This window comes from Podarcis pityusensis (genome assembly GCF_964106645.2).
Source record: "Podarcis pityusensis genome assembly, chromosome: 3".
NCBI classification, from domain to species: Eukaryota; Metazoa; Chordata; class Lepidosauria; order Squamata; family Lacertidae; genus Podarcis; species Podarcis pityusensis.
The window spans coordinates 109116206-109131094 of NC_138026.1; the positions used below are offsets into that span (position 1 = coordinate 109116206).

Sequence of the window (14889 nt, forward strand, 5' to 3'; positions counted from 1 at the left end):
AATTAAAAAAGTGTTTCTTGCACACCCCTACAGCCTGCGAAAACAGCAGTGGCACAGAAGGGCATAGCTGCATAAATAAAGCAAGGGTAACCAATATACATTTCAAGGGAGCCAATGGAGGTAGGTTTTCACCCTCCTCCTGGGCACAGAGAGGGAAAGGATTAACTTGACCTCTCTAAAAGAGGTTCTTCCAAAGACAGTGTCACTGTAGAGAAGACTCTGAATCCATTAGCCACCATTTGCATCTTGGGTGGTAGGTCTGCCCATAACAAGTCCATTATAGCAGATTTAAATCCCAAAGCATCAGAGGACTACCCAGTGGCAGTCCAAGCCCAGTCCACCAGGGTCTCTTTAAGCCTGGGACACCCAAGGCAGGACCTGTGGAGCCCATACCCCCTGATGAGTCAGGTCCTTCTACACCAGGCACCTGCATCTAGTGGCAGCTGGTGACACAGTGTGCGTAGGGCTCCATTGCCCCCTTAGCATCTCAACACTTCAGGTCATTGCCTGAGAGGAAGAGGTCAAGGTGTGGAGAGCTTGGAGCATTGTGGTACATGGCAGCACAGCCACTCTGATGCTTCTGCCACTACACACCGCACAACACTGTGCTCCCTGCCATCCTACCTGTTGCTAATGTCCGCACCCTCATGCCAACCTGGCAATTTTGCAGGTAACACACCTCGAAGAACTCTCAGAAATGGGAAATCCAATGGCCAGTTTCTCAAAAGGGGATGTGAGAATAGCCTGACCCTGGGAGGTGCGACATGGTGTCAGATGCATAAAGCGTTCAGTTTACCCTGAGTTGCTTGCTTGTAGCTGTCCATGGTGCTGCAACCACTAGCCTGTCTTGCTCCCTATCCCCATCCTGCCCCTTTGCCCCATCGTGGGATCCTTTTTGAGAGCAGGCCAGGCCAGGCCAACAGAGCAGCAAGAAAAGGAATGGCTGATCGCCACATGTAAAGCACAGCTTGAAAACAGTGTAAATATTAAATAAACACTAACATACACGCAAGACTGGGTATTCATCTGCTCTGTGTAAGCACATTTCCATAATGCATCTGTTCTGTGCTTGGGGGTACACTATGATCAATATTGCATGGTTGAGCTATAGGGCACTGGTGGACGGACAGTCTTTGCTTTCGATTGCCTTTTGGCTCCTTTCATTTAAAATTTATAACCCTGCCTGCTCATCCTACAGACTAGGCACACATGACAACAGATTAAAATAAAAAGACATCAAAATTTTAAACCAGCCACCTCCCATCCACACTTTGCTTATCATGTGCACAGTTTAAACAATGTTGTTGCCAGTTAAAACATGCTTCCTAAAAGCATAGCTTCCTGCCTGTACTAGAACCAAGTATGTTTGCAAGACCTCACAAGACCTAAGATTAGATCACAAATTACGAAAAACAGGGCTATCAGCTGCTACTAGCAACAGTGGTTAGTTCGACACCCACTGCTGGAGGCAATATGCTTCTGAGGGCCAGTTGCTAGGATTCTCAAGTAGAAAGAGTGCTTTTGTGCTCAGGTCCTGCTCTTGTGTTTGCCACAGCCATCTGGCTGGCCACTGTGAGAACAGAATGCAGAACCAGACGGACCACTGGCCTAATCCAGCAGGGTCTTCTTATGTTCCTATCATTCTGCTAAGCCAAAGTGCCACAAAGCTCAGTTCTAAGGTCCTGCAAACTGCCAAGCTGCCACTGCAAAACATTAAATCATATAATTCTAGAGTCCCAGGTTTCACATTTTAATTAACTCTGAATTGGCGACTCAGCTTCTTGCCAGCAGACTATGACAGATCAGCATTATTTACAAAGGAGAGGGAAATGTAAAGGGCAGGCAGAAGGTCTTAGATATCCTTGGTTTTCAGAAGCATGGTTTTCCTTCACAGGTACATCCAATTAAATATTTTCTTCCAGTGTTTGAACAGGGATGTTTAACCTTTGATGTTATGAAACATGCAGTGCCAGGTGGAGCCTCTGATCTAATTTACCGTTGGTCCACACACTGTCCATATGGCCTGAACTATATATGTTCTTTGTATGTTCTTATATGCAGCTTTTTCACACACTCCCCAGGGAATGTTGTACATTTTGCACTCATGTAACATCTGCTTTTTTATATGTTGCTAAGAAAGCGCAGAAAGATAAAATGAAAACAAAGCAGCCTTTCCCACAACATATTGTGCATGCTGTGGACTGCAGAACACAAAAATATACTACAGTTTTCAGGGAGGAGGTGGTAAGACTAGTTTCTACCTTAGCCTTGCTGCCATCTTTTAAAACCTCAAGATGCCCAGGAACTGGACCTGACAGAGTAAACATTCTGCTATGCAGTGGCTTTCCTTCTGAACAGGATCTCTTTCCCCTCTATGAAAGAGTCCATGGGATTCAAACCCATAATCCTCTCAGCACAGATCTAGCAAACCTGCATGGTCTAAACCAGGGCTTGTCAACCTGGTCCCTACTGCCCACTAGTGGGCGATTCAGGATTCTAGGTGGGTTGTAGGGGATTCTACGGCACAAGTAGGCTGGTACTCAGGCTGAGACCCTATCTGCCCACTGATTGTCTCACTAGAGTGGTGCATGCTCTAGTTATCTCCCACTTGGACTACTGCAATGCACTCTATGTGGGGCTACCTTTGAAGGTGACCCGGAAACTACAACTAATCCAGAATGTGGCAACTAGACTGGTGACTGAGGGCAGCCGCCGAGACCACATAACACCGGTCTTGAAAGACCTACAAGGGCTCCCAGTATGTTTCCGAGCACAATTCAAAGTGTTGGTGCTGACCTTTAAAGCCCTAAACGGCCTTGGCCCAGTATACCTGAAGGAGCGTCTCCACCCCCATTGTTCTGCCCGGACACTGAGGTCCAGTGCCAAGGGCCTTCTGGCGGTTCCCTTGCTGCGAGAAGCCAAGTTCCAGGGAACCAGGCAGAGGGCCTTCTCGGTAGTGGCACCCGCGCTGTGGAACGCCCTCCCACCAGATGAAAAAGAGAACAACAACTAGCAGACTTTTAGAAGACATCTGAAGGCAGCCCTGTTTGTTGTTGTTGTTTAGTCATTTAGTCGTGTCTGACTCTTCGTGACTCCATAGACCAGAGCACGCCAGCCACTCCTGCCTTCCACTGCCTCCCGCAGTTTGGTCAAACTCATGCTGGTAGCTTCGAGAACATTGTCCAACCATCTCGTCCTCTGTCGTCCCCTTATCCTGGTGTTTGTGTGTATGTGTAATGTAGCCTTCCAGGACTCCCCCCAGCCACACACCCTATCGCCATGCGCCCTTCATGGGCCCTGCCTTCCCTCATGGGCACCTTCCTTGAGAGTTTTTTGCCTGCCTGTAATGTGTCCTTCAACTCTAGTAATAGTCCTTGATTGCCTGGATGGAGGTTAGAGAGAAATGTGTGTCAAAAGTAGCTTAACTGCATGAAGGTAACATTCACATGGCTCACTCCGCCTACTTTAATCTGTGGCCTTGCCCACCACTGCATATCCTTCAACATGCCTCCAATGAAAATAGGGACTCTGGCCTGGGCTTTGAGGTGCAGCTTCTTCTCCCCTTCCAGATGGCTCTGGCAGGCACCCAGCTCTGCCTCCAGCACAGACACAGGGTCACCACCTCAGTGCCTTGTGGTCCTGGGGCTTCGGCCATCCTTCAGCTTCCAGTGCCCCTCCCTCCTGGTGCCTACTCCTCTTCCAAGGCCAGGACAGGGACTCAGATGCAGCAACAGACTGACTGAGGAGCAGCAAAATGGTGAACCATTTTCTTAGGGACTTTCTTAGGATCCAGATCTTGTTTTTATAAAAACAGGAAGTGGGACCATATTGAGTGGGCAAGGCGGAGGGAGTGGGAGGCATGTTCTACCTGGACACTGAGGCCAAGGGCCTTCTCTCGGTTCCCTCACTGAGAGAAGCCAAGTTACATGGAACCAAGCAGAGTGCCTTCTTGGTAGTGGCACCCGCCCTGTGGAACACCCTCCCACAAAGCTGTCAATGTTTTCCTTTTTTTAAGCGAAATTCCCTTATTCTGAATAGGATTCCTCACAAGAAAAGGGAAAAGTTGACAGCTATGCCCTCCCAACAGATGTCAAAGAGAACAACAACTACCATACTTTTAGAAGACATCTGAAGGCAGCCTTGTTTAGGGAGGTATTTAATGTTTGATGCATTACTGTATTTTTATATTTTGTTGGAAGCTGCCCAGAGTGGCTGGGGAAGGCCAGCCAGATGGGCGGGGTATAAATAATAAATTATTATTATTATTATATGTGTTAGAGGAATGTGTGGATCTGAACTTCCAGTAACTCGCTGAAACACTGCTGACGGGCCACTTCAGAATTCGTGACTCTGAATGACGTAGTGAGAAGCCGTGATGGTTTCAGGGTTTTCGTGACAGTCCCTCCATTTTCAGGGAAGTTGGAGACTATGCCACTGACGTGTGGCTTCCAGAAGCTTGCTTAGAAGGGAATGTGGTCTTCAGGGTGAAAAGGGTTCCCCTATCCCTGGTCTAAATCACTGAGCAATGCTTCCTCAAGCCAAACACTTGTATGACAGCAGGGGCCTTGAACTGGGGGAACTGGAGTGGGAGCCCAGTCACTTCTCTCTCCCGCTGGTAGCTCAGCCATGCTGGCTACATCCCTTGCACAAAACACCTCTCCAGAGGTGTCTTTGGATTCTATGGGACAGATTCGACCAAACAGTTGCACTAGTGGGAGCCAGCACTGCTAACGCAGTGGAGTGGAGCTTCCACTTTTCCTCTTTTGTGCCCCCCATCAGCTCTTGGTGGGGGTCAGGTGAACCCCTAGAACAGAACACAGGGGAGAAGAGGGGATACCATCCCCACCAGGCAAGCAGAAATGTTTTTGCTGACAGAATAAGCATAATCGCATAACATTGCATTCCCTCCCTAGGACTGGAATAAGAGGCGTGTAGCTAGCCTGGAAACCACTCAAAGGGTTGTTTATCCCTAGAAAGCAAGGACAATCCATTAAACGTCTTTCGTTACTTAAAACTGCAGTGAATAACTACAGCGACTCCTAGATGGCATAAGGGACGGTGGGGAGGGGGACACGCTCCACCCCAGTGGCTTGAAATGGATATCTGTAAAGTGCTGCTCCGAGTGAGAGTGTGATTACTCTAAACCTCTAATTATATACTCCGGAGACAGGCATGTGCCTTTTGCTACCCCTGTAATTTCCAGCGCTTATACTGGAACTCTGACTTTAATTCAAAATCTCAATGACTCCTTAGCCCTTAAATGCTGGCTTAGCCGCGAAAAACCGCTGATACAATCTGGTTTACACTGCCATGCACAACTGGAGTTTGACAAGAATAATAACTTTCCCCTCCTGTTCCGATGTGTAACGGTGGTTTTCCAAAAGGGGGTGAACGGTAGCTGGTTTAGGGGGAAAACCCTTGCATGGTTGTTTCTCAAATATGCCCACGAGATTAACTAAACATTCAAATGGCATGCCGGCCCCACAACACTGTTATTAATGCAGACGTGGCGTGTTGCAAAACCCGCAGAGAGCAAAATGCCTTTGCAGTTTGCTTTTGCTGGGATTCCAGCCGCCTGCCTTTGCCTCCACCCTCTGCTTTCACTGCAAGGTTGGTAGTACTGCAACAGCAGAACATTTCCCATAGGTATGTGTTAATGAGCATCTTGAATCATGTTCATTATCTCAGCAATTTAGTTTTCAAAAGTCTCCTTACTACAGCCAAGACATCCCTGCCTAAATGTACTTCTGAAGCTCCTCTCGTCGGTTGTGATCTGTTTCAAAAGCAGAGATAGGAGACAGGGCTCAGCTGCCACACCCCTCCCCCTTATTCTCTGTACTTATTCTCTTTATTAAGCACTGCTGCAAAATTCTCTAAACTGCAGATCTGCAAATGAAGGATTCTTCCTAGTGGTTTGAATTTGGCCCAGATGAACTACCTAGCAGTAAACAAATACAAAACATCTGTATGCAATTGCTCTACGATAAATATGCACAATAGGGACACGGGTGGCGCTGTGGGTTAAACTACAGAGCCTAGGACTTGCCGATCAGAAGGTCGGTGGTTCGAATCCCCACAACGGGGTGAGCTCCCGTTGCTCGGTCCCTGCTCCTGCCAACCTAGCAGTTCAAAAGCACGTCAAAGTGCAAGTAGATAAATAGGTACTGCTCCAGTGGGAAGGTAAACGGTGTTTCTGAGCGCTGCTCTGGCCTGCCAGAAGCGGCTTAGTCATGCTGGCCACATGACCCGGAAGCTGTACGCCGGCTCCCTCGGCCAATAAAGCGAGATGAGCGCCGCAACCCCAGAGTTGGTCACGACTGGAACTAATGGTCAGGGGTCCCTTTACCTTTACCTAAACATGCACAGCTCCTGTCTGGTATGCAGTGTTAGATCTTAGTGGTATTTGGGTTTGTCTATTTATTTGCCAGTGCCATCACAATTTTTAGGCCAGAGAGTCTGGGCACCTCAGTTTAAGAAGGATATTGGCAAGTGTGTGGAGAAGAGGGCAACCGAGAAGCTCAGGGGTCTGGAAACCAAGCCTTATGAGGAGAGGTTGAAGGAGCTGGGCATGTTTAGCCTGAAGAAGAGAAGACTGAGAGGTGATACAATAGCCATCTAGATATCTGGAAGATAGAGAAAGCTTGTTTTCTGCTTCTCCCGAGGGTAGGTTCTGATCTGATGGATTCACGTTACAAGACATGAGATTCCAACTAAACATCAGGAAGAACTTTCTGACATGAAGAGCAGAGACAGTGGAATGGACCACCTTGAAAGGTGGTGGGCGCTCCATCTTTGGAGGTTTTAATCTCCATGGTCATCTCTCTGGGATTCTGTAGCTGCGTTTCCTTCATTACAGGGGGGTGGACTAGATAATAATGATAATAATAATAATAATATTATAATAATTTATTATTTATACCCTGCCCATCTGGCTGGGCCTCCCCAGCCACTCTGGTCGGCCTCCAACAAAATATTAAAATCAAACATTAAAAGCTTCCCTAAACAGGGCTGCCTTCAAATGATTTTTACAAGTCTGGTAGTTGTTCTCTTTGACATCTGATGGGAGGGCGTTTCACAGGGCGGGCGCCACTACCGAGAAGGCCCTCTGCCTGGTTCCCTGTAACTTGGCTTGCAGTGAGGGAACCACTAGAAGGCCTTCAGTGCTGGACCTCAGCGTCCAGGCAGAATGATGGGGGTGGAAATGCTCCTTCAGATATACTGGACCGAGGCCGTTTAGGGCTTTAAAGGTCAGCACCAACACTTTGAATTGTGCTCGGAAACATACCATTGTAGGTCTTTCAAGACTGATGACCCTTGGGGTCCCTTTCAACTCTACAATTCTGGGATGCGGAACCTCAGGCTGGGGGTTGAATGTGGCCTTCCAGCCCTTTTTATATGAGCCTCAGAAGTCTCTCCAGGCCAAACCCATCACAGGCCATGCTTCACCCACTGTTTTTCTAACCTTACATTCAGGGCTTTTTTCACCTGGAACTCACTGGAACTCAGTTCCAGCCCCTCTCAGGTGGGCGCCATTGCCATTATAAGAGAACAAGGGAAGCATTCATGGTGAGTTCCAGCGCTTCTTTTTCTAGAAAAATAGCACCGCCTAGTGGGATGCGGGTGGCGCTGTGGGTTAAACCACAGAGCCTAGGACTTGCTGATCAGAAGGTTGGCGGTTCGAATCCCCGCGACGGGGTGAGCTCCCGTTGCTCGGTCCCTGCTCCTGACAACCTAGCAGTTCGAAAGCACGTCAAAGTGCAAGTAGATAAATAGGTACCGCTCCAGCAGGAAGGTAAACAGTGTTTCCATGTGCTGCTCTGGTTTGCCAGAAGCGGCTTAGTCATGCCGGCCACATGACCCGGAAGCTGTACGCCGGCTCCCTCGGCCAATAAAGCGAGATGAGCGCCGCAACCCCAGAGTCGGCCACCACTGGACCTAATGGTCAAGGGTCCCTTTGCCTTTACCTTACAATTTTATGATTCTATTTTCACTATGGACTCTATAGCTGAGGACCATGCAATGAGGACACTTGTTTTCAAAAGGGGGGAAAATGGCACTCAAGCAGATCACTGGAACTGTAAATAGGCAAGGAAAAATGAGCAGATGAGCAGGTTTTTTGCTTTGTTTAAGAACCTTTCATCCTCCAAAAAGTGGCAGCTTTCAGATCAAAAATAGCAAACTTCATGAACGTTTGGAACAACTCTGGTGTTGCCCTTCTGGGGACCTGCAGCAACAGTGGTGATGTAAGAAACCATGTTACAGACTTGGAGCTTCTGACATTGCCTGAGTGGTATCAGACTGAGCAATTCTGCAGCAGTTTGTTTGCCCTGAGGTGACATTTAAAGGCTGCCTAAGAATATTCAGCTGTTCTCTGAGTTATTCTAGTATTGAAGTACCGTATTTTTCGCACTATAGGACTCACTTTTTCCCCTCCAAAAATGAAGGGGAAATATGTGTGCGTCCTATGGTGCGAATGCAGGCTTTCGCTGAAGCCTGGAGAGCGAGAGGGGTCGGTGTGCACCGACCCCTCTCGCTCTCCAGGCTTCAGGAGAGCCCCACCGCCAGCCCCACAAGCTCGGGGGACAGCGGGAGAGGCGCAGCGCGCCCTTCCCGCTGTCCCCCGACTTGGTTAGAAGGCTGGCGGGGGGGAGCCTGCTCCTCCCCGTCGCCAGCCCCGCAAACTCGGGAGACAGCGGCAGGGGCGCAGCGCGCCCTTCCCGCTGTCCCCCGACTTGGCTAGAAGGCTGGCGGGGGGAGAAGCCTGCTCCTCCCCGTCGCCAGCCCCACAAACTCGGGAGACAGCGGGAGAGGCGCAGCGCGCCCTTCCCGCTCTCCCCCGACTTGGCTAGAAGGCTGGCGGGGGGGAGAAGCCTGCTCCTCCCCGTCGCCAGCCCCGCAAACTCGGGAGACAGCGGGAGAGGCGCAGCGCGCCCTTCCCGCTCTCCCCCGACTTGGCTAGCAGGCTGGCGGGGGGGGGGGGGAAGCCTGCTCCTCCCCGTCGCCAGCCCCGCAAACTCGGGAGAAAGTGGGAGAGGCGCAGCGCGCCCTTCCCGCTGTCCCCCGACTTGGCTAGAAGGCTGGCGGGGGGAGAAGCCTGCTCCTCCCCGTCGCCAGCCCCGCAAACTCGGGAGAAAGTGGGAGAGGCGCAGCGCGCCCTTCCCGCTGTCCCCCGACTTGGCTAGAAGGCTGGCGGGGGGAGAAGCCTGCTCCTCCCCGTCGCCAGCCCCGCAAACTCGGGAGACAGCGGCAGGGGCGCAGCGCGCCCTTCCCGCTGTCCCCCGACTTGGCTAGAAGGCTGGCGGGGGGAGAAGCCTGCTCCTCCCCGTCGCCAGCCCCGCAAACTCGGGAGACAGCGGCAGGGGCGCAGCGCGCCCTTCCCGCTGTCCCCCGACTTGGCTAGAAGGCTGGCCCAGCCCCGCAAACTCGGGGGACAGCGGGAGAGGCGCAGCGCGCCATCCCGCTGTCTCCCGACATGGTTTGGAGGCTGGCGGAGGGCTTCCTCCTCCCCCAGCCCCGCAAGCTCCCAGAGCGATGCCAAAGCTGCGCGCAGCTTCGGCATGGCTCTGGGTCCCGTTCTGGGGGAGGGGGAAGCTCGGGCTTCCCCCGCCCCAGCCCCGCGCCTGGCGGGGGGGGAATAAATTTTTTTGCCTTTATTTCCCCCCCCCCCCCCAAATCTAGGTGCGTCCTATGGACCGGTGCGTCCAATAGTGCGAAAAATACGGTAAATAAGATTTAAGTGTTTGGCTAAAATGGATCAAATTTCAAGCAGAGGAGAACAGCCGTCCCTTCATCCTGTAATGTGGAACAATGTTACAAATTACTGGAATGGTCAGAAAGACGGAAACGATTGCAAAATGGGGAGGGGAAAAAAATAATTCAACATGCTTGCTGACCTAGCAACCAAGAGTTAAGGAAATTAAGAAATCTTATTTAGACATGTCACAGCTTTTTCTTATCTATGGGCACCACTCCGTAGTGGATTTTCAGGCTAGCTAGAGATATGCAAGAGTAAAACGTCGCAAGAGACACAGCACGTAGATCAGCAAGAAACAGACTGGTAATTCATAAAAGAGTTTAGGAAAGTGCGCAGTTAGGTGCAAACATTGAGCCTGCAACAGCTCTCCGTGGATACTCTTAACTGAAGTCTGACAAATTTCAGAAAAGTAGCTGTGTTTGTTCATTTTGCTGTAAAAGACTAAATAAAATTTTGGACGTTACTAAAACTAGGGTGTGATGGCCCAAACTTCCCTTAGTCGTTTTCAACAAAAGCAGAACTAACACAAAACCAAAGCTTAGTGTTGCATACTGTAATTCTTCTCCCATACCTTGTTAAGCCTAACCTCGGTTTCTAGGTAGGGTGAGTGGAGTGAAACAATCCTGTGGTTTGGTTGAAAAGAGCCATGCCAGGAGATGACAAAGGGAGAAGCAAGCTCATGCATGCAACACTAAACTATGGTTTAGATCTAAAATTGCCAGGGTGCTTTAAAGAATATTGGCTCTCTCCCACAACAGCTCATGCCATAACATCCTTTTAAAAAACAGTCTTTAAAGGCGCTATAATGCTCTTTGTAGTTTTGGAGTTCGTGCGGGGTTTATCAATGCTTTATTAACAGAAAGCAAACGAACAACAGCAGCACCCATCCTCCCAAAACCTAATTCAGCATCCTGCCATGACCCAAACTCAGAAGAAGTAGCAGGTGGGAGGAATGAGAAGCACAGTAAGAGAGAGAGAGAGTAAGAGAGAAGGAAATGCAAAAGTAGAAGAAAAAATAGGGATGAAGAGAAGGTGTGGTGAGCCAATTGAGATGCCTGGAAATACAAAACAAATGAACAAACATGCTCTGAGAGTTTTGGTCAGATCCCGCTGAAATTGGTGCTAGCCTCACAGTAATTAAAAGCTATATGCTATTTCGCTGTAAGCCACAGAAGGTTCCCTGTCAAGGTTTTGAAATGTGTGGCGTTGATGATTTCCAGTGCTAGAGGGCAAAGTGTTTAGCTTTCAAAGCAGCTTGCAACAGCTACTGTTTTTGACATATATCCCCATACAGAGATGATGTGTTCTTTCCAAATTAGGGGAAGAGATGAACATATGATGGCCGTATTGGTAACAAAGCTTGTTTGCTATTCTACTATCCAGGGATTCAGCTACGTTAGTCAAAATGCAGTGTTATAAATGCGTTATAACACTGTGACACCGAATGGCGCTGTAGAGCTGAAATCGTAACTGGGTGATATTTTCAACTGTGAGCTTTACAACGGTTTTCTGCACAGCGTTTTCAGAGAGTTTTTATATATATATATATAGCTATGTAGATTTAGCCTAAATTGTGTCATTATATAGTTTAGCCACTTGATGGCACTGGACTCAGTTGTATGCCAGGGGCGGGGAGGGGGGGCATGGAGAGTCAGGAGTTTTCTGTTGCCATTCTGTTCTTGTTGGAAGGAGACAATAAAGTTATTGTCTAGATTCCTGGCTGGTCATCTAATAATAATAATAATAATAATAAATTTTATTTATATCCCGCCCTCCCCAGCCGAAGCCGGGCTCAGGGTGGCTAACAACAATAAAACAGTACAAAAGTACAGCATAAACAACACACTAAAATCATTCATTATAAAATTAATTAATTCAAGCCACTGGCAACCATTGGGCCAGAGCTCCGCGAAGATTGCCGAGGGAGGGAGTCAGGCTGTGCCCTGGCCAAAGGCCTGGTGGAACAGCTCTGTCTTGCAGGCCCTGCGGAAAGATGTCAAGTCCCGCAGGGCCCTGGTCTCTTGTGACAGAGCGTTCCACCAGATCGGAGCCACAGCCGAAAAAGCCCTGGCTCTAGTTGAGGCCAGCCTAACTTCTCTGTGGCCTGGGACCTTCAAGATGTTTTTATTTGAGGACCGTAAGTTTCTCTGTGGGGCATACCAGGAGAGGCGGTCCCGTAGGTACGAGGGTCCTAGGCCGTATAGGGCTTTAAATCTAAGCCTTCCAAAGCATTTGCAGAGTGGAATTCTGATAGGACAAGCCTATAGCATATGACCTGAAGTTTCTCCAGGGTCAGTACATATCCAGCAGAAGACGCAGACCCTAGAGTTCTCTGTAATCTATCAGGTATAAGTACAGTGGTACCTCGGGTTACATACGCTTTAGGTTACAGACTCTGTTAACCCAGAAATAGTGCTTCAGGTTAAGAACTTTGCTTCAGGATGAGAACAGAAATCGTGCTCCGGTGGGACAGCGGCAGCAGGAGGCCCCATTAGCTAAAGTGGTGCTTCAGGTTAAGAACAGTTTCAGGTTAAGAATAGACCTCCGGAACAAATTAAGTACTTAGCCCGAGGTATCACTGTATGGTCAAAATGCTGAGGGAGGCTGTCAAAATCCTTATTCTAGGTTCCCACTAGTACAACAAGGCCTCAAAAAACCCCAGTCTGCTCCAGGAGATCAGTCAGGCAAGGAAGCAGAAATGCTTGCACCCACTCCGTAGCCCTGTGTTGAATACAACACATTAATTTCAATGGGTCTGCTCTGAGCATAATTTAGTCATATACAAGCCTGTGCTGCTGTTGCCCCAGAATTCCAGGTACTGTATAAAAAATTGAAGAACACGGGTTCTAGCTGCAGACATACCATCTAAGATACGGGGAGTGGCAGGAAAAGGTAAAGTAAAAGAAGAGAAGGGTAAATCAAGGAGCCCAAGTGTTTTCTCCTAGGAGTGGAAAAGCCATTTGGGGAGGCAATCTTAAGTGGGAATAAAATATCAAGAAGGGCAGTGTTAAGACTCCTCTCCTGCCTGCCAGTCATTCACTCTTTATTTCATCCTCTCTCCTTTATTTCAGCCGCTCTTTATTAAAGCCTTTTCTTTAACATTCTACCAGTGAGGAGAACCTTGGATCCGTCCATCACATGCAATTTGGCCTTCGCACTATGAATTCCAAGAACACCGTGATGTCATAAATTGCAGTCCTATTATGCAGCACAATGGTTATATATCACCACATTCCATTTTACACTTAGCAGAAACTTGGCTTGGGAGCGCACTGTCGTTGTTAGGAGAAATATTGCAACACAGACTAACATATTCTTCTAACTAATAGCTTTTTGGATTAATTGCCAAAGCCAAATCAATTGCAAGAGGGGTGAGAGAAAAAGGCTCTGCAGCAAACAAATGGCTGTCGCTGGAAAGAGGAGTTCTATCTCTTGTCTTCCTCCTGCCAGCCAATGACTAGTGCTACAAGTTCCAAGTCTCCCTGGCCATCTTCCACTGCACTAGGTGCTGCCTGCAGGGACAAGGAAATGTGGGAGTACAGTAAGACATTACCAAGGAGGGAGAGAGACTGAGATTCAGGGGTGCTGTTTTTTGATGAAGCACCTGCACCTCTCATAATGACGTCAAAGGGTGTCACTATATGGCAATGGCAATTGCAACACACGACGCCCTTGCTATTTTGTCTACAATACACAGAAGGGTAAACCCAAACTTACCAGATCGTCCGTCTCTTTGAAAGTCAACATGGTACCATTCACCGTCATTCACCTTCTTTTGCAAAGCTTTTGTTTTAATCGTACCAGAACCCATGTCCAGCAGCAGGTAGAGGTGTCCATCAAGCATCTCAATGGCAAAGAAGTCAACTTTGACCATTTGTGGGTGTTTAGCATCTTTCTGATGCCGCGGTTTGCCGTGGCTAAAAAGTATCAGCCCATTCGGCTCGGTGGTGCGGAAATCAAACGATATCGAGCCCGTTTTCTTGGCGTTCCACTTTGGCAAAGAGATAAAAGATTCTGGTGTTTCAAAAGTGATTGGATCCAAGGTTGCCACATTTTCACATTTAAATGCTACCACACCGTGGATCTTCATCTTAGGATCTCCTTGTTTGGCAAGTCGAGACAGTTCCAGCCTTACATCGTTGTTTTTGTATACAACCTGCAAGCAAAGAATAGCAGTTACTGGAATGATTTTGACTGTAGAAGCAAGAATGAATGTTAATTCCATTTTTAAAATTAATAAAAGTTGCACACATTTTACAAAACCTCATGTTATCAGGACCAGCCACACACTTATGAAGATCCATGTTAAATATCCACGTTGCCCTCTCCCCACTCCTCAAGTTGTGTCCTGCATCCATACTTTAAAAGTCTGCATGCAGCTCAGACGTTCTCGCTACAGTTTCGATGCTGCAGTTTGGTGTCAAACCTCAGCAAAGTTTCTTTGAGTCTTCCAATCCTTTGGCCATCATCCAACCATCCATTGAGGTATATTTCAGCTCCCACCTTCTTCCCTCCATCCTGCAATGATGGAAGTACAATAGTACCTTGGTTTTCGAACGCCTCCATAGCCAAATGTTTTGGAACTTGAACGCCAAAAACCCAGAAGTAAATGCCTCAGTTTTCGAACACACCTTGGAAGTCAGACAGGTTTCGGAAATCGAATGGACTTCCAGAACGGATTATGTTCAAAAACCAAAGTACCACTGTATGTACTGGTTTCACTCCCTTATTCCCACCCCCCTATAAAAGGCTGCAATTTCTTATACAACAGCTATGTTGAGAGTATTTCACCCTCAACACCCCATAAGCACAGGAGCCCTTTGTGCATTTGTTGTTCTGTATACATAGGTTCTCTCTGCCTCATGCAATTGGTCCCAATAACTATCCAAAAGCCTTGGTAGCCGTTTTGAAGTATATAAAATGCTTGTGCATTGGTAGAACATCACCCTCAAAGAACCTTGATGTAGTAAGATCTCTTCCTACCCTGCCATTGCCCAGAGTTTGTGGGCACTGGGAGGAAAGCATACAGACAAGCAGAAGCAAATTAAGACAACCTCAATGGGATTTCAGAGGAAGACTGCATATCATTGGGTCATGAGCATTTTTCAAAATTGATTAAAAATATTGTAATGAGT

General features: G+C 48.2%; 1 protein-coding gene across 29 annotated transcripts in view; it reads right to left on the reverse strand.

Moving 5' to 3' along the window:
- The window catches only part of NRXN1 (neurexin 1), a 1569693-nt gene that overhangs the window by 547332 nt on the left and 1007472 nt on the right, over positions 1 to 14889 (reverse strand). For all 29 annotated transcript variants that reach the window (XM_081000811.1, XM_081000828.1, XM_081000824.1 and 26 more), the window contains one exon: positions 13472 to 13910. In XM_081000811.1, the coding sequence (XP_080856937.1) occupies positions 13472 to 13910 (439 nt within the window). The remainder of the gene's footprint in view (positions 1 to 13471; positions 13911 to 14889) is intronic.